Source organism: Perna viridis, chromosome 5 (assembly GCF_037379345.1).
Source record: "Perna viridis isolate PV_CMFRI_1.1 ecotype Kerala chromosome 5, ASM3737934v1, whole genome shotgun sequence".
NCBI classification, from domain to species: domain Eukaryota; kingdom Metazoa; phylum Mollusca; class Bivalvia; order Mytilida; family Mytilidae; genus Perna; species Perna viridis.
Window position 1 is genome coordinate 26,193,498 of NC_142449.1, and position 19,750 is coordinate 26,213,247.

General features: G+C 31.1%; 1 protein-coding gene across 6 annotated transcripts in view; it reads left to right on the forward strand.

The window, feature by feature from the left end:
- LOC148616850 (endonuclease/exonuclease/phosphatase family domain-containing protein 1-like) overlaps positions 1-19,750 on the forward strand; it is a 29,636-nt gene extending 9,886 nt beyond the window's left edge. For 5 of the 6 annotated variants that reach the window (XM_088583973.1, XM_088583977.1, XM_088583978.1 and 2 more), the window contains 8 exons: positions 1,159-2,502; positions 8,321-8,372; positions 9,019-9,126; positions 10,185-10,310; positions 11,521-11,656; positions 12,190-12,243; positions 12,549-12,689; positions 14,130-19,750. In XM_088583973.1, coding sequence (XP_088440099.1) covers positions 1,559-2,502; positions 8,321-8,372; positions 9,019-9,126; positions 10,185-10,310; positions 11,521-11,656; positions 12,190-12,243; positions 12,549-12,689; positions 14,130-14,308 — 1,740 coding nt within the window. In that variant the 5' untranslated portion in view covers positions 1,159-1,558 and the 3' untranslated portion in view covers positions 14,309-19,750. The remainder of the gene's footprint in view (positions 1-1,158; positions 2,503-8,320; positions 8,373-9,018; positions 9,127-10,184; positions 10,311-11,520; positions 11,657-12,189; positions 12,244-12,548; positions 12,690-14,129) is intronic. The other variant, XR_015922309.1, reaches the window with a different exon arrangement.

Here is a 19,750-nt window from a genome sequence, read left to right on the forward strand (position 1 = left end):
CATTTTGATAATGTAATTTGACTATTTGCACCTTCAGAATCAAGGAATACAGACAAGATTTTCCATATCATGCTCGACCATTGAGTTTCAATTTCATTGACTGAAAATGAACATTTCAAGGGCAGATAACTCTGTCAAAAACCTCAGTATTATAAGATTCTATTGAAAAATTTCTGCGCAAAGCCAGTGATGCAGAGATCAAATAATGGTCTTTTAAAATAGAGAAAATGTCCTTAAGTGATATTACATTGTCGGATTGTTGGGGTTTTGACATGCGTGTAGATAGTATTGTTTCCTAAATAGACTCCATGTGCCCGTGGTGGACCTTCCCATATTGAATGTTGTCACTACCTGACTATATTTTTCATTGAAGGGCCTTGTACTTATGAAAATGAAAAATGAATTCAAGTAAATTTGAACCCCTGTGTGCTCTGTGAAACATATACGGGTAGCTGTAATTATATTAAGCCACCATGGCTTAAATTAAATATTTAAGTAGTACTCAAGCTAAAAATCATGCAAAATGTGATACATGGTTGGAAAGCCTACATATTTTAGCCCCTTATTGGTGACTTTCGTTGAAAGGGGACTTTTGGTTTGCACTATATCTGGCAGTCAAGCCAATCAGTTTTGTGCACTTTTTCTGGTCAAGCTTGCAGATATTTATTACTTTTGATATTTTGTTAATACATGTATAATTAACAGAAATTGACATGTAACTTTCATATAACCTATGGTCTTAGGAGATATAAATTATATAAAATGTATTGTAGAATTCAAAATTAAGGGAGATACCTCTTCAATTAAAACTGAAATACAAAAGAAACTGTTTGATTTTTTATGTGAATTATCACCTAAGACCAGACAGATCAGAACAAATGATTATACATTTCATCATATTGACCATAAAGGAACTTAATTACAAAAATAAAAATGTTTAGCCTTTCTTGAGGTGTATCACATATTACAGAATTTGCTTGATTCTTACAGAGACTGCTACTTATATTCTTTCCATCCATATTTTGAACGACTTTTACTGGTATGTATAGTATATGTAATCACAAGGACTTTATTTCCTTTGAACTTAATTTACCCTTAAATGACCAGTTTACATACTTTGGGATTTACGATTTAATCTTTATTTTGTTACTGTTTCAGGTCACATGGATAATTGACTGTTATACGGACTGAACAGAAGACAATCTTTTTTCAGTATACCAGACAGTGAAATAATGTCGAGGACATTGTTGTCAGTCATCATGGGAATCTTGTACAGGGCAATGTATTGTTCAGAAATGAAAATTTCTCCTGTGAAAGTTTGTTCTTTTTGAATGAATTTTTTTTAAAAATGTTAAATGGCATGTGAATATGTTTGAGGAAGATAATGTCATATGAACGGAAGATAAATAATGGTTATAATGTGATAAAATGATTTATCAATATTATCATTACATGCAGGTAAATGATACATTACAAATTGAAGTGTCCGATTAGAATGTATGTTGTGCATTTTGTTTAGTCTATTTACATTAGTTGTATTGGGAAAATTTTTACAAAAATGGGAGCTGTGAATAGTTGTTGCATCCCCAAAAACAAGTACGAAGATGGTAGCGAGAAAAGGAAAGTTAGAGGTCACAGGAGGAACCTCAGTGCCACATTTAATATGTCTATGATGGACGACCCTCCTCAAAATATGATAAACATAAATTATGCTGGGGAGGAAGAGTTAATGACCTTGCCAGGAATAAATCGAACAACAGCTCAAAATATTATTGAATATAGAAAACAAATTGGAGGATTTAAAAAAATTGAGGACCTTGCTCTAGTATCAGGTGTTGGTGCTGCCAAATTGACGACAATCCGTAATGAGGTATGTGTTACAGTGAAGAGGCTAACAAGCTCTGGCGATGAAAATTCGGGAAGTAGTTCGTTAAGTGGTAGCAATAAAGATCTTGATGTTTTTACAAATGACCCAATGAAAAAGAAAAATGGTAATTCTAAAGTAAATATCAATACTTCTAATGTTTTCCAACTAATGAAAATCAATGGGGTTGGCCAAGTACTTGCCGAAAATATTGTTACATACAGGGATAAGAAAGGACCCTTCAAATCATTTGATGACCTAGTCAAGGTTAAAGGCATTGGAAACAGTATACTCAGTGCAATACAACATCAGATTTGTCTTGAGGACTTGGAGGAACATTCTCCTTCTAATGGTGATATTAGACATCGTGGAAATTCAAATTCAAATTCAGTCTCATCTACTCACAATCATAAACCATGTTCTAGAAAACATTTGACAGAATCAGTGGAAAATGTGTTAAGCTTATTAGAACCCATTATAAAGACATCCAAACGACACAAAGTAACTCCTTTTAATTTTAAACATAAAAACAAGGGAGTTATACGCATAGCAAGTTGGAATGTTGAGAGATTCGACGAGGAGAAAGCAAACAATCCAGGCGTTAAGGAGGTCATTTGTATGACTATTCTAGAAAATGGGTAAGTGATATATTACAATTTCATGTCATTATCACATGTATAGGTCATGGAAGTCATTGAAAGAAGACTTGGTACATTCAAGTTTTCTACAATATAGTTCAGATGGAATTTGCTATTTCCTCTTGTTCACAATGAGCAAAATTTAGAAAATTTACGAAGTATATTTATGTACAGTTATGACAATGAAACCTGTCTTATCTGGCAAAGCTTTGGAGTTGGGACCAAATAATTGTGTTGGATAAAACAGGGTTGTTGGAAAATGCAGGTTGAAACAGTATCAGTTTTTGGGTCAACAAATAATTTCATACTCTGGTGACAGATTATACAGGTTTATATGTTAAGGCTTTTTAAACCATGAAAATGCCTTGATGGTTGTCAAAGGACATTCATATGGACCATTTCAAAAAAAAGTTTGGTGATCAAACTTTTGAATATTATAAAAATCATTTTTCGTCTGTTTCAACTACAACTGACTGTGGAAGCAGGGTTTAGCTTTGCAGTGTATTTAGCTACAGCATAGTTCAAGTACATGTATGTAGTGTATTACGCATTTGGTAGAAATTCACACTACACTCAAAAGAACATTATTAGTACATGTATAATAAATCGCTGAGTCAATATACATGTAAAAAAGAGTAATCAAGAGAACCAAGGTTATAGCGGTAATCAAAAGTATGTAATCCAGGGACAAAGACCAGACATGGAAAACAGACATACACAACAAAAAACATAAAGTAACTAAAATCATACATACAAAGTAACAAAAGCAAATGAGCAACTTAGACAACACTAAAAACTGGGAGCATGGACCGGTAGGGTAAGCGTCCTACAGAGAGAATTACACAACAAATTCAATTATGTCACATGTATATTATGTTTATGGTTATATCTCTGCTAAATAGAAATGTGTATATACATGCATTGTAACTTCTTTTCCATTGCTTTAATAATAAGGACTGTCTGGGTGTATATGTTCTCATTACCACAAAGAGGAGGTGGGTTATGGTTATTGTAAATTCATAATATGTATTTCTTTACGTGAGTTTCTTTTGACTCATATGAGAAACTCTTTATTTCCTTGTTTAAGTTCTATACCTTTAAATTACTTAAATAACTTAAAATATTTAATTAGATTTTTGACCTACTTTTCTGTTGTCCATTTGTAAGAGAATTTTATAAATGTTGGGTATTTAAGTAGCAGTCTTTATAAAAATCAGATAGGAAGTAATTCATGCAGGTCAAAAACCCCCCAAATTCACTAAATTTCTAATTCAGAAACAGTTACACTGACCAAGTAACCAGTCTTAGTCATTTTGTTGATGCACATTTGAGATAAAAATTATATGGATTGTGTATGAAATTGGCACTTTGCAAGAGTTATCATTCTTGATTTGGTTTGATTTGATTCAATTTACAGATCTAAATACAATCAGGGCTATCATTACATTAAAATCCAGTATATGTTGACTGAAAAAGCATTGTTTGTTCGATGGGCTCTACACCATGAATCACTTCTACCATAGGCAGTGCCTGAATTTTATATGAACTTGTACTTAAACGTAAACTTAATTTTTCTTATGTTTCTTTTTTATACAGATCTTTTTTTTGTATTCATATTCTATACCATCAATGTTCTTTAAATAAAATTATACATGTATATGTAGAATGTCAGTGTCATAGCACAGTTAACTCTGCTTTCCCCTTAACAGTGCCCATAGTGCATTTGTATCATATTTAAATTTCTGTTAAAAGCACAGCCAAAAAGTTATAGCACAAGCAAAAAAGCAGTGCTAAAATGTACATGTATCACTATGTTTTGCATGAGGTTTATAGTTTCAGGTGACCATCCATGAATGAGTCCATATTTTTTTCATCACAGTTTTCTCTGCAGCTATGTATCACAGATATTTGATAGTTTGACGGAAGCTTTATACATATGTATAGATGTGTCAATTCCTCAGATTTTATTTCAGACTGAAGCAACTTTTACCTCCTGTTTGATGATATTTGAACCTAATTACTTGGGTGGGGAGTGGGGTATCCTTAAATGAAATTTGCTCATAGCTTTCTTAGTTTTTATGAAAATGCTACTTGGTACATGTAATAAAATCACCCATACATACATGTACAAGAATAATGAAAAGGCTTTTTGGATTACCAATAATAATTGAACTCAATAGTTTATGAATAGTCATTTTAGTATTCCAGTCTATTTATAGGCAGTCTTCCTACAGATGTACATGTTGCATACAGTCCGGTCAAGGATCTGTTTGTATGATATCCCTTTGGCTGTACATACATGTCTGTAGTTGGGTATAAAATATCATTCATCTTGAGCATTTACATGTGCATATTGGCATGTATGGGTATACTATAATGGTATATTATATAAAATATTCAAGTAAATTTCTATTTACTTTCTGAAGTTGACCAAAAGTGTTTTAATAGTTTTAAAATTAAAATAGAGCTTGGGATACTTACCAAATATCAGCATAGCAATGATGCTGTTAACAGACAGACAGACAGACAAAAGAACGGACTGACAGTTCGAAAGAGTTAAAAACATTTAGAAAAAATGTTAACCACTCCATGAATAATGTTATTGAATGAAGGTTGAATCGAGTACTTTTCTCCCAGATTTTTGACCTTGGTATTTATATCATGGGATCTCATTGAGAATAACATATATGTCAAGCTCTGTCCTTCAACAATTGAGGTTTAAAACCTTTGTAATGATACATTTAAATATAATACAATATTCATATACTGGTATACATATACATGTATGTATGGATTTTAAAAGCAATTTAAAGTCAAGTAGCTTGTATTACTTTTAAACTGTTTCACATTTACGTTTACTCTTATTTAGACCCTTTCACTTCCTTCTGGTGGATTTGTTTAATCAGAAGTTTCAATTTACTTTCTGGAGTAAATGGTTCTAGAATTGTTTACATCCTAAGTGAAATATAAAGTAGGTCCAGGGCCTAGGTAAATGAATTTTTTAATGGTCCAAGATCTCAGAATCCCTGGTTAATTTGTTAGTCCAACGGCCTGATCATAACCCTAAGTTATCCACAGATCTCCAGATAAGGGAAGTAATGGAGTAATTACTCAATTAATATGGGCAAGAAACCTTATTGTTTTGTCTTTGAAAAAGTCTTCAAACCCAACAGCAAAAATTAGAAACCCAATAACCCAATGAAGGGTGAAAAATATTGCTTGAAGAAGCAATTTCTGGTTAAGTACAAAAGAATAACTAATTATTTGGCTATAGCTCTATTCATTCTGTTTTTCTTCCTTTAAGCTGATCATTTCATAGCATTTCAATGTGTTTCATTAGTCTTAACATGAAAAACTTAGTTGTGTAAACTGTGTTCTGATCAGTTACTCAATTCATATCATAATGGAGGAGTGATAATTTGCTAAAGAAAATTACGTATGTTTTTACCCAATAAATGTGAGAAATAAATGGTGATTTCACTCATATGACCAATTCTTATTTGAGGCTCTGATCAGATGTCTAATTGTAGAAGTGTACTAATAAATTCATAGAAAGAGATCATTGCTATGTAAAACATTTTGTGACTGGATTAAGACCTAACACTTGCGTGGTGTGAACTTCGGATTTGATCTGTTATTTGATATTCTGTCCAACCTATAATCCCCCTAGAAGTACTTGGGGTGTCAATTATGACAAGTAGCAGGACAAAATCATTGCAGAAGATCCCTGAGTAACGATGATCTGCCATGCTACATTTTGTATGATAACTATCTTCATATACATGCATGTACTTCTGACTGAAGATTTATAAATATCTGACATTTCGTTTTTGATTTGAAACTTGTACGTCAAATTTAAGTGTTTACCATCAAGGTGGTCTTTTATTTTATATGTTTTATATCTCACATGGTCTCCAAAACATGTCTGATTTTTTGCTTTTCAACATTGAGTTATTAGAACATTTTCAATATGTGTTGCAATGGTATCATTCATTTGTAATGCAAGGTATTGAAAATATCTTCCTTGTAATAATGTTAAGTAAGGAATTATTGCATTGCTTTTTATCAGGACTGTACCAGTTATTGGATTATTAAACTTAATTTTAAAAAAAAGCTCAATTTTCTTGTTTAGAATAAAACTACAATGTAATCTAAAAATGACACCATCATAATAATGAATACATTTACTCATCAAGTTTATCTTAAGGATTTGGAGAAACCGCCTCCTCCTGGTTTAAATTGAGATATAAAACCTCAGGGAAATCCAAAGTCAAATTCATTGCTGTCTGCCTACAACCATACACCCTGTTTTAGACAAAATTTGCAAGAACTTCTAAATTTACCACCAAAAGTCCTTTTTGGCTTTTTAGTTAAAATTCTACAAAAATAATATACTATAGTTCACGTAGTAACAGTGTCATTATTACAAATCATTGATCTTGTGAAAGTTTATGTAACTAGGTTTGGACTTCATACCATTCATGTCTGAATTATCGATTATACTGTCAAATCCCCCATGTGGTCTTGGTGTCAAATGTTGTGACATCTAGCAGGACAAAATCGTTATAGTTATGATGACCTGTCATAGCCATACTGATTTATATACTTCTGTCTTAAGTACATATATTTATAAGCATTTTGAAGAAGCAGGCAAAATTTAGAATAAAGAAATTGTATCTCAAATTTGACTTATTTACACCACAGGTGGTCTTTTTTGCCAGTACTTGAAATGGCCTCCATTTTGTCTTTCCTACATTGAACTGTGAAGAAAATAACATAGAGAGTACAAAATTTTGTTACTATATTTTGACAGAATTTCAAAATGTTTTTTTCCTGATTAAAGCAGGAAGTAGTTAAAAAAATATTTCTTTCATCAACATAATCCTACATGAGTAGTCTTAGGGATTAACTCACCCTGATTTCTAGGACTTCTAGAGTATGTTTTAAATAGAAACTCAGTAATATTTTTCCAACTACTAATACCAGGCTTCACAAAAAAATGTTACTTCTTAAATAATTTGCTAAAGAAAAAATAGTAAGTTTCAGAGGGCAACTCACCATTTAGCCCTGCTGGGCCGACATATTTGTTGTTTAAAAGGTGTTCAGTTTACACATATTCAAATGTATTGAAGATGATATGAAGGAACTTCAGAAAGAATTGGGTCTGGACAGATTCTCTATTTATTCAGAGTTCTATTTAGATAGGTTTCACTCTGGATGATTAAGTTTTTTCGCAATTGAAGTAAAAGATATATACCAGTGCCTGTGTCCTTTTTTTGCAGATATGATATTGTCTTTATTTTGTTTGTTCAATGGTTTTGGTAACCCTTTTTACAAGAGGACCTGTCACCAATTTTAATATGGTGACAATATTACAAGAAATCTGTAGCTTATAAAATTTGAACTTGGGCATTGGTATAGTAAGTGGCTTTTGAATAGACATGCCTTTTGTCAGTCATGCAGTTACTTCAAATATTGTATAAGAAGGAAAGGTTGATATAATATCAGTCATATGGTTGATTGTAAATTAAGAATACATGTCGGTTCTAAAAAATGTATATATGTTAGTAACCTGCATGAAGTCAATCCTACATAATTGAATCATCTTTTTGTTATCTGTTACTGGTAAGTAAATAGGTTATGCTGGTACATAATTACTGAGTCAGTAATTAACAACTTAATGGCTTGTTCTCTGATTGATATCAGGTTAATGAGCTGCCTATGTGATGGATTGATTGGTGGCTGGTATGGTGTAAAAAATAGTCTTGGTAATATGGAATGGTAATTTGGAAATCTACAGGATTTTTTTATTTTTCAGGCTTGGTTTAATTGCTTTTCAAGAACTTGGTGATGAAAAGGCTTTAGAGAAGGTTAGTGGATGCTAAATGAATGTCACAAAATACAAAAATACCAGTTATATTCATAATGTAAATTATGTTGTGCTGTGCACATGTTTCAAGGAGTAACCTGTCATCCACAACAAACTAAATACACTTACAGAGAAAGATCTAAAAACCAGTTATAAATTGTGTATGAAGAAGGCCAAACCAAAAGCATCTAAGTAGGAAGCCAAATCCAGCACCCAGTAGTTCCACTAAGTGCAATAAAAGAAATGAAGCCTCCATATTTTAGGAATTTATGATTTATTGTATGGGTACATAATTTATTGAGGGGATGGAATTTGTTAACTTGAAACAAGGTCTAACCTGTACCAGTACCTTTAGTATTGATTTTTTTTGGATAAGTTTAATCTGGGTTATATTTTAAATAAATGGAACAGAGATGTATGGTAATGTTTCATTAATCTAAATGATAAAAAAAATGTAGAAATTGTATTTTTGCTCAAAATGATATTTTATTATGACAATTTAAATAGTCCTCTCATGACATGGGAATGGAAGAGGTACTGTACATGTATTTTTGTAAGTTTCACCCAACCTGCAGTGAACATTTTATATGTACAATAAACTCTTGATAAATGACATATTATTTAATTGACAATTTATTTCATTTCAGATATGTGATGAACTCAACAGTCCATCTTTACCAGCCACAAAGAAATGGCCTGGACAAAAAGGGAAATGGGAGTTTTCAGTGTCTGGAGTGACTGGCAGAATGTACAGGGTTTGTATCTGATGCTCAGGCCATTGAAAAAAAATGGCTTTACTGTTAATTTACTCATGATTTTGCCTGTGGGTAAGTTGTTTGTTGAGTTTTTTTCCCACGATGCAGTTGGTATAGTTTCGCTTTTTACATTTTGACCTTGAAGACGCTCTTCCATGGAAAAGCAAGTAACCTGATGGCAATCCTGTTTCCCGATTGGCCAAATACTGATAACTTAGTGGCGTTCAAAATAACTGTATTGAAAATTTACATAGCGTGCCATGCATTATTTCTAGAATGAAATGTAGAAAATTATAAGTAAAAAGAACAAATTTTACAGTGTGCTATCTTTAAAAATACTGCTATCTTTATTTTTAAAGATAACACTTGTTTTAAAGTGGCTTAAATGATCTAGATTTTCAAAAAGTTTGCTAACTTAATTTTCCTGGAGATGGTGGATAAATTTATTTTAGTAGGTAGGCTTTTGGTGAATTGTTTGATAAACAGCAAACCAAGCAATTTTTATGGATGACCTCATTAACAGATCTATCTAAGTAAATCTGACCATCTGACCCAACAGATGAAAATGTGACTGTCCAGATAACTGTGTTGTTGTCTGACCAATTGTTTGGTGGATTTAAAGCCAGCTTTCCTAAGTAATTTTTGCATTTGTGAGACGAAAATCTGACTAAATGTCTTGAAAGCTAACTGCAATTTTCAATTGATCTGTTTTATGGAGGACTTCGTATTTAAAAACAAGAGCTTTAATTTGCAAGTCTTATGCATGTACACAAAACAGAAATTTGCATTTGAACTTTTTAAGCTAGAATTGTTTTTTTTTTTGCCACTATTTCTGATTGTTATGTTTTATTACTGTTAAAAGTCCAAGTTTTAGAGAATTAATTTGGTAAATTTATTATTCAATCCATGTACATGTATTATAATTATTCAGTGAGATAGTGAAATTTCATAAGCAGCAAAAGAAACTCTTTTAATCCACTAGAATCAGTTTGTGTACCATGAACAAAAAGAATGTTACGTATTTTATGTATTATGACTATTTATTTTGTATTTTTCAGAGTAATGAGTACAATGGATTTTTATATGATACTTCACAAGGGATCACACTACATAAGTCATCACTGTTAGAAAAACCAAAAAATTCCAAGCCTTTTACACGACTGCCATATATAGGAACATTTAAGGTAAAGTGTTATTTAAATACTATACCTTGGTTGACAAGTAAGCTGTATATACTGATCTTCATGTTAATTAGTTCCCTACCGGGGAAATTTTTCGAAGGGGGATTATTTTAAAGGTTTGCAATCCATCCGCCCATCATTCAGTCTGGCAAATCATTTTTCCACACTTTTTTCATCATGCTTGCAGATATTCATTTGATATTTGGTAAATTGCTTAACCATGAAAAATTGCAGATCAAGGTCAAATTGTATTCTGGTCCATTAACTTATTGCTGAGTTATGGCCCTTGGACTTAGAATATTCATGAAATTACTCCGTTTTCCACACTTTTTTGTCATGCTTGCAGAAATACAATTAATATTTGGTGCATTGCTTTACTATGACAAGTTGTAGATCAAGGTCAAATTTTGTTCTGGACTGTTGATATTCTGCAGAGTTATGGCCCTTGGACATAACAAATTCATGCAATAACTCAATTTTCTGCATTTTTTTGGTGAACAAATTATACATGAAATATGCATTGTGTTCTTCTTTCAGTAGAGGACTTTGTATTACCATGCAATACTCATAATGCTTGTTCCTGTCAGTTTTCAGACTTGCAACTTAAAAACCACTCAGCATATTCTTTTTAAATTTCATGACCTGTTGCTGCAGATTATGAAATGCATGGTCCTTTTTCAGTATGAAATTTGGTCTGTGTTAGTTTTTTTTGGTTATTAGATAAACCCTCTTTATTTTTGCTTGACCAATCAAATACCAAGATACTTGTTGGAGGTAAGAAATTTTCTCTATGTATGATTAGGATAAAATAGAACATCACATACAAGAAACATATTTTCACAAAAGAAGTGAAAATTCTCAAACCGGTGCTATTTAGTCTTGACAGCAGAGAATAGTAAAGTCAAGACTAGGCTTGTAGAATTGCCCAATATTGTTATATTAGTAACAAGAAAGTTATGTGTAAAGAAAACCATTAAAAAAACTGAATTTTTGTCTTGTACATTTAAGTATAATACAGTGAAATCTGACTAAAGTGAACCCTGAAAAATATCAGAAACCTGTCGAAACCAAACAGTCCTTTATGTCAGTATAAATGTATTTTAAACCTTGGTAAAGTAAACACCTATTTAAACAGAACCAATTTTTAAGCCCAAAAGGGGTTTCAGTTTAGACAGGTTTCAATGGAGTTGACTATTGCTATTTCTTATTACAGATCAAAAAGTTTGATTGTGTCATTGTAAGCATACATATGAAAGCAACTGGTTTAGATAACGAGGACTTGGGTAGACTACAGGAGGAAATAGACAAAATACCCAAAATAGTAAAGGCAATAGAGGAGCAACTACCTGGTATGGTTTATATACATTGAATAACACACAGCTTTGGGACTGAAGATTTTGTTTTGTAATGGAAGGTGTCTCGTGTACACAGATTCAGTTGGATAAGCTGGATATTAGGACTTCTGATTTTTGGCAAAGTTCATACATTTTTTCAATTTTTTGAAACTTTTCTGTCATTGAGAAAGCTGTAATCTGGGAACTTGTCATGATATTTTGCAACTAACATGCAGATGGGTTGCAATCACATTGATTAAGACTCACATTACCAAGAATATCTTCATTACTGAAGCAAATTTTTTTCTAAATCTGACAAAAATAACAACAAATTCTGGAAAGGGTGATTAAATTGCAATCATGAATGCACACAAAGATATTTAAATTTACTTTATAATAAAGGACGGAAAGTTGTTTGTAATTCTTAAATTTTCAAAACTTATAAAATATCTGTTCAGAGTTAAAAATGGTTGCAATAACTATCAGGAAATCATTCATGAACATTTTTTTTGTCAGATGTACCACTTAATACTTGATTTATTTTTCAGGAGAAGATGATATTATCATACTTGGGGATTTCAATTTAGATCCTGATGAAGAAGGTACGCTTAATTGGTAAATGATGCAAAATTACATTGTCTTCAACGTTTTCTTTATTTCTTGCTGGATTCTCATGAAACTTTATCAGTGTAAGATCACTACTTTGAGATGTGAATATTGTTGAAAATTTTGTATCAGCAAGTTTTGTGAAAAGGAATAGCACACATATGTTATAGCTGGTGGTATAATTCCGTTCATTTTATTTGATCCATTTTTGACAATTTTTCAATTAAGTAAAATATGATATTTAGTTTGATAGATTGGTTACAAATGAAAAGACATATAATAAAAGCATTTTTTTTTTCAGATTTTGACATTTTACGGAAGAAAGGGTACGAAAACAGTCTTCCTTCTGGGGCTTGTACAAATATAAGCAACACTAATCCTAATGGCAGCAAAACTTATGATCATATCTGGATCCCACGCAGCACCGCGAGTATAGCTTCAGGTATATCTTTAGTATTGAAATGAAGTATGTTTATTTCAGAAGCTTAAGTTCATTTGATATGACAATTTTAGAATTATAGCTTGAATTACTTCAAATTTCATGATTAGTTAAGATGACATTGATAATATTTAATTATGAATTCTCTGAACTTTGATACAGTAAAACTTGTCTGTGCTGAACCCTTATAACAATAACTAGTCCAAATCAAATTAGTGGGGAAAGCCTCCTCTGTATGCTGACGAGTACTGATCCCTTAGTTAACTATGCTACACCTCTTTGCACCAGGAACATAATAAGACAAATAAAAAAAGTAGAAATTCACCTCTGTGTCTATAGCAGTTAGATTGAGACAGACATGTCAGTCTGCTTTTGTTATGAGGCAGGGTTTAACCTGTAAGAGGACAAAATTTTAAAGAGGTAGACCTAAGATAAGGCACACAACTCTTGCAAATCATGCAAACGTTTGTATTTAGCATTGTTCATCAATCTCATGTAAACATCAAAGTAACTTGGACTGATTTCTTTCTGTTTCAAATGAATGCTTAATAGGCTTTGGTGAAATTAAATATGATACAAACATATCACTTACCCTGGGTCTACCTCCTTAAGCTAGAGATACCTTATCAATGACAACCCAAGTTCTAATAGACTTTAGACAACTTAGCTGTGGATCATGTTGTGATATGTTCAGATACAATACTAGCTTTTTGTACATTCGTTTGTGTTTCTCATTCAGAACCAATTGGTAATTCTGCCTGCACTAAATCCATGATTTCTTGTTAGACTGTAATCAGGCTCTTAGTGCTTCTAATATTATATCTTATATTCATGTTTATTACCATTATAAGGACTTTGTTCTCTATCAACTCTCTTTTCTAGTTATTTCAAAGATTAATCACTGCCCTAGGACTTTAACCATAATCAATCAATCAATCAATCAATCAATCAATCTAGTCACTTCATAAGCATAAATCCTGCCCAAAGTAAACAGAACACATCCTGGAACAAGACAATACCTTCAGTTGTTTGGATGGGTTGTTTAGACAGGTCTTCCTATGGTATTCAATAGTGGCCGCATTAACTTAACCTTCAAGTGAATAGTCACTACACATTCAAATTTTAAATAAACTGACATTTGGATAGCTCCAAGTTAGAATTGTATGATCGATGTGATATGACTGTTGTTGCCATGATCTACCTGATCAGTACCACATGAAAGATCCAGTTGTAAGTGTCTGTCTTGTACAAAACAGGGGTCACTATGTTGGTCAAGTGTTTTTTATCTTGAAATGCAACAAACATTTAACATCAATAAATCAATCAGTTTTTTATGGTAGTATGTGTTGGCTGAATGGCTATACTGGATCAGTCCATTATACAGTATAGGTAAGGTTTAAATGATTGTTATTTGGCACCTAAAGCTTAGATTTATTCTAACAGGAAACTCTGGAGTAATTAGAGAGGGCCTGACACACCCATTGATTCCCAAGGGCTGGACGTGGGGTGGTGTTGTGAGTGATCACTGCCCTGTCTGGACAGAACTGTACACTGGAAAAGATTTGGACACTACAGACATCAGCATTAATCCGGATGCTATTAAATTCACTCTTGATGGTTGAAACAGCAAAGCAGGATTAGGTGATATTAAATTTGATGACAGCAGGGATGAAACTCTTCTATAGATTTCCATAGATTGTGACATGTTCTCTGTCTGTTTCTTAAGGCTGTATTAGTGTTGTATTAAAGCAGTGTTAAGTCAAACCAATATAGTACAATGAAATTTGAATGCAATAGAGACACTGTGCTATATTTTTTGGTAAAGGCTGTCATAATAGTTGTGCTAATGCAGTTAGCACTCCGCTATTTAAAATTTACTGCAAGAACACTGATTAAAGTCAATTTTCAATTTTGTATTTTGATCCTAATTGGTTGAAGTAACTCACATGTGATATGATATGTAAATACTCATTACAAAACAATGGTAGGTTATATGATTGCTGATTTTAATGAGTTTTTATTAAATGCATATAGGGGATACATAGAGGTAACAGAATGCCAAATGGAGAGATTCCATGGGATAGATATACTCATTCTTGCAATAAAAATATTTAGTGCATTATATACCCTTTCCTTTATGATTGTCAGTGAATTATCAATTTAATTTTGAAAAATTGGGAACAGTAGAATTTCTACCTCAGGAAATATGTACACGTTGCCTACCTTTTCAGTAAATTTAATAAAAAATGTTCTGTCAAGGTGGTATGACCATATGATCTAACACAAAACAGAGACATGAATATGTCAGTACATGTATATACTACATACATATCAGTCATTTTTACATGTCATTCCTAAATTTGGGTTTAACTGAGCATTTGCCTGTACATAGCTTCAAAATTTTCGTTTTTGGGGTTTTTCTTTGCTTGTTTTATCTGGCAAAATTGTATACTGAATAGTGTAATTGACACCTATACACATGAACATTGTTTTTCCTTGATTGCACTTTAGTTGAGGTAATCATTTAAAAGATGCAGAACTATGAGAAAATGCAGAATTTTGTTGGCAAATTGTCTTCAAGGAATATTGCAGGACTGTGTGTTCATCAAATGTCCCTTTTTAGTTGTAATATGAACAATTTCTTCTTTTTATGAAATTTTACATAAATGCTGGCTATATGTACTTGTGTCTGTATGTTATATTTGTATTTTATGATTTTGAAAATATTTTATTCTAAGTCCCATAAATTTAGGTATTATTTGAATAATAATTGTATTTAAGTATTTGTTTTTGTTTCAATTCATGAAAAACATATATTTCCGTTATTGTTAAAAAATTCCAAATTGCAAATTTTAATTCAAGACTCAAGCCAATTTTTCACAAAAAATTAAGGAAACATTGTAGTACATCTATATGTATGTGAATAGTGTACTTTAATAGATGAAATATTATGATTAAATTTCTTTTAAAAATTTTAATTCAAATTGCAATGGGTTTATCTATCAAATATTTCTAATGAGGAAATTTTCCTGTTTGTACATTTAAGGAGGTAGACCTAGGGTATGGGACATAAATCCTGAAATCAGTGATATGTTTGTATCATATTCAATTTCACCAAAGTCTATCAAGTTTTCATTTGAAACAGAACAAATTAGTCAAAGTTACTTTAATGTTTACATGAAATTGATGTAAAATGGTGAATACAAACGTTCCAATGATTTGCAAGAGTTATGTCCCTTACCCTAGGTCTACCTTCTGAAGTGGAAATGAATTTAAAAATGATTTTACTGTACTTCTTTTTACTTGTACACATGAAAAATTACAACTTATGTTTTACATATGTTTAGGATTGCCATTAAAAACAAATGAAAAGCATGTAGTTAAAAGGACTAACAGCTTTATTCATGAAAAAGAAGTAATAATTGTTTTCCTTAGGATTTAGATTATGAAAAGAGTATGGTTTTCATATGATTTTGGAGATCACATGTTTAAAAAAACTTTTTAAAAAAAACTAATATTTTCATATTTGTCCAAAACATATGTTTTCAAACATGAAAATATATGTTACAATTTTTCATGTGTATTATTTAATGGAAATTGTTCTTGATTTGTATATTTATTTTTAATGCATAATTTTACTTTCATCATACATTTGTAATAGGACCATGATCTAAAAGTTGTTTGTTAACATCAAAGCAACAAACCTCTTCTAATTTTGGTAACTATAATCTTACAATTTTCTGGCTCTAGTAAGAAAGATCCAATCTGAATAAAAATTTACTATGATGACCAAGGTATTGCTATTTTGCTGATGATGTCTTTGATGCTTACAGTGACTATGGCACATGTTCCCTTTATTTTTAGGGATAAATCCCAATCTCACTGTACTGTGCCGAGAAAGGAATCAATAAATCCTTTCGGTTGAAAGGAAAGTTTTACAACATAGTAATTAGAAGCTTCCATTGTTTTTCCTTTCTTCGTTTCAGAGTTGCAAGATTTTAAAGCTGAAAAAAGGGGGATAGGTTTACAATTACTTTGATTTCTTTAATCATTCAGCTTGCTAGCTTATATGACACATTCCTTCATTGGGCCCTGATTTTTCTTTTCTTGTCTTTACTAGTAGTGGCTCTTACTTATTCAAATACAGCTGTCAAGGTTTAAGTAAATGCCAACTTTCAGGTCATTGATTGAAACTTTATTCAAAGTGGCCTGAATTTTTTGTAATTTTCTGACCAATTTTTGATTGCATTTTTAGACTGATATTACTTTTTAAAAGTAAGTTAATTTTAAAGAATTTTAATTTGTTGATGGCCAGTAATACATTTTAGCAGTGCTATATTCATTATCCATGTCACGTTTTAGTATGCTTAATATTCACATTGATATTAAACATGTCATTTTAGTATACCGGTATGTTTTTTATTTTCAAATACATTTTATTTTAAAGATGTATGTTTTTCATCAATAGTGTATTTGTAAACATTTTTTTGTATTCAAATGCATTTGTCATTGTTGAATTTTGAATATGTATAAATTTTTATACATTTTTTTCTGAGTAATTGATATTTAAAACAGTATTTTAAACAATCTATATTGTACTAGTATAAGGCCAAAAATCATATTTCATGAACTTCCTGTTACATCTTGAAAAAAAATATTGTTGGTAAGTTTCTTTTATGTATTTAAATTCTTGATTAGTTTGTCAATCATACTTTGGTTTCTAGATGATAAATCAAGACCGACATAAAATGTTAAAAAATCTTCGAAGTTTTAAACTTTATGCATACCAACTAACATTTGAAAATGCCCATATGGGTTTTTATGCATGAAGTAGTCTTCAGCACTCAAGACAATCATTTTAAAAATTCTTTAAATTGTTGTTTTCTGGCTGTTTTTTATATGAATACAAAACAGATCTAATTCATGTACACTACTTATTTGAAAGTTTGGTTTTCAATTATGATGAATGTTGCTCTTTGTAAATTTAAATTTTGGATCTATCATAAGGGAAATCTACAAATAGTGGCACTTGGCAGGTATGCTTTAGCAAAATATTTTAGACAAAAAAAATACAGGTTTAGTTAGTTTATGGTGTCAAATGCATAATGGGTCAGGAGTAATAGCCCCTTTTCATTTTTTTATAAGTTCAGAAAGCATGGGTATCTGTGAATTCCCACTAGATCAATGTTCTCCTATTAATAAAAAAACAGTTTATAATAGATCCTTTGAACTTACTGTAATTAATCATGCAGTTAAGTTCCATAATTGATATAAGTCACTTCTTGAAACTATGTAAACCAAACTACTGCAGGGGTAATACATATATTTTGAAAAGAAGGAGGGTTCCAGAAACAAAAGATGGGTTCCAGGCTATTATGTGCATATTTTTGCCAAATTTTTGCTCAAAATGAACGACAGCAAAAAATTCCAACAAAAGCAGGGGCCATCCCAGATCTGCCACTGCATAAACCTTAATTGAACAAAATGACTATTGTCTCCATTATCCTGAATTATTTATAGATAGCAGTGATTTATCCAATGTTCCCAGTGTAAACAATTTTGATAATTCACACTGTGAAATAAATTCAGCAAATTCACTCTCTGGCTTTCTCCCGCCAAAATATCACAACATGAATATCCTTCTGCCTTTCACAGAATTTGAAATTTATGTTGAAAATAGCAACAAATAATGGAGGAAATCTGTATAATAAAAAGGATAATCAATTGGTTATTCACTTTTTCCAATTAATTATCCTATTAGTGTGTTAAAAATTTAGTAAATTTTCTAAAATTTATAGTATATTCTAACTTTATAGTCCCAATTTTCCTTGGCAGAGATATGAATCAGATAGTAAAGATAAGAACCAGCATGAGAACATCTGATGAGATTTAACTTATTTTGTTTGTATTGTATTGTATTTGTAGGTACCTATATAATTTACAATTTTTCTCTATGTATATGCTCATATTTGCTTTTATATTTCTTAATTTTTTTTTTACAAAACTTTATCTTCACAATTAAACTGTAATTTTTTTTTAATTTGTGAATATCTATTTTTGCTAATTTACAACAACAGAACATTTGCAGTTACAGTATTTATAAGGAAGTGAAATAGAAGGATCTAAATTTAGAGAAAACAATGAAAACAAATTTAAAAGTGAAATATAAGAGGAATGATTGAATTTAGAGAATAAAGTTCAATATAAATGTTAAAAAAACAACATTCAAATGATGCTACATCAAGTAACACAGTTAACTTCTGAGTTTACTTCCCTGTATTGAATGACCATTACCTGATGAAATGTCTTAGGTAGTTAAGGAGATAGACCTAAGGTAAGGGACACAACTCTTACAAATCATTAGAATGTTTGTATTCAGGCTTTTTATATCAATCTCATATAAGCATCAATGTAACTTTGATTGATTTCATTCTGTTTCAGATAAAAGCTTTGAAAATCTTTTGACAATTTATGCGTTGACTACCTAAGGAAGTTCATCAGGTCAAGGGAAAGACCAGATCTTTCCCTATACATCATCATTGTATGCCATATGAGAAAAATTGTATCATAGCAGTTGTCAATGCAATTCATGATAATTTATATCAATGCAATGTTTCATTATGTTTATTACTGTTTTAATTCATGTTCAGTTAATACTTCTTGTTTAACTAAATACAAATATGATTTAAAATGCTTGGTTTTGATATTTGAGTATTTATACTTCTTTTTTTTTTTGAAATGGTAAGACATTTGATGGAAGTATTGATGTTCGTTGGACATCTTCTTTATCAATTTCATTTTTCATTTGAATGATGATATTTATTTTCATTTAGTCCTCTGCCATCAACAAATTTCCAACATCCTAACATGCTAAATTTGATAACAAAATAGTACAATTCATATTCCAGAATTTAAATGAATACAGAAGTATTAACAATTTATATTGTATTTATTCTGCCAAAACTATAAATATCAAAACAATGAGCTAAGTATCAATAAATACCTATTATTTATTTATATTTAATGCAAAAATTTCAGAATATGAAAAGATGAACTACCTAAAA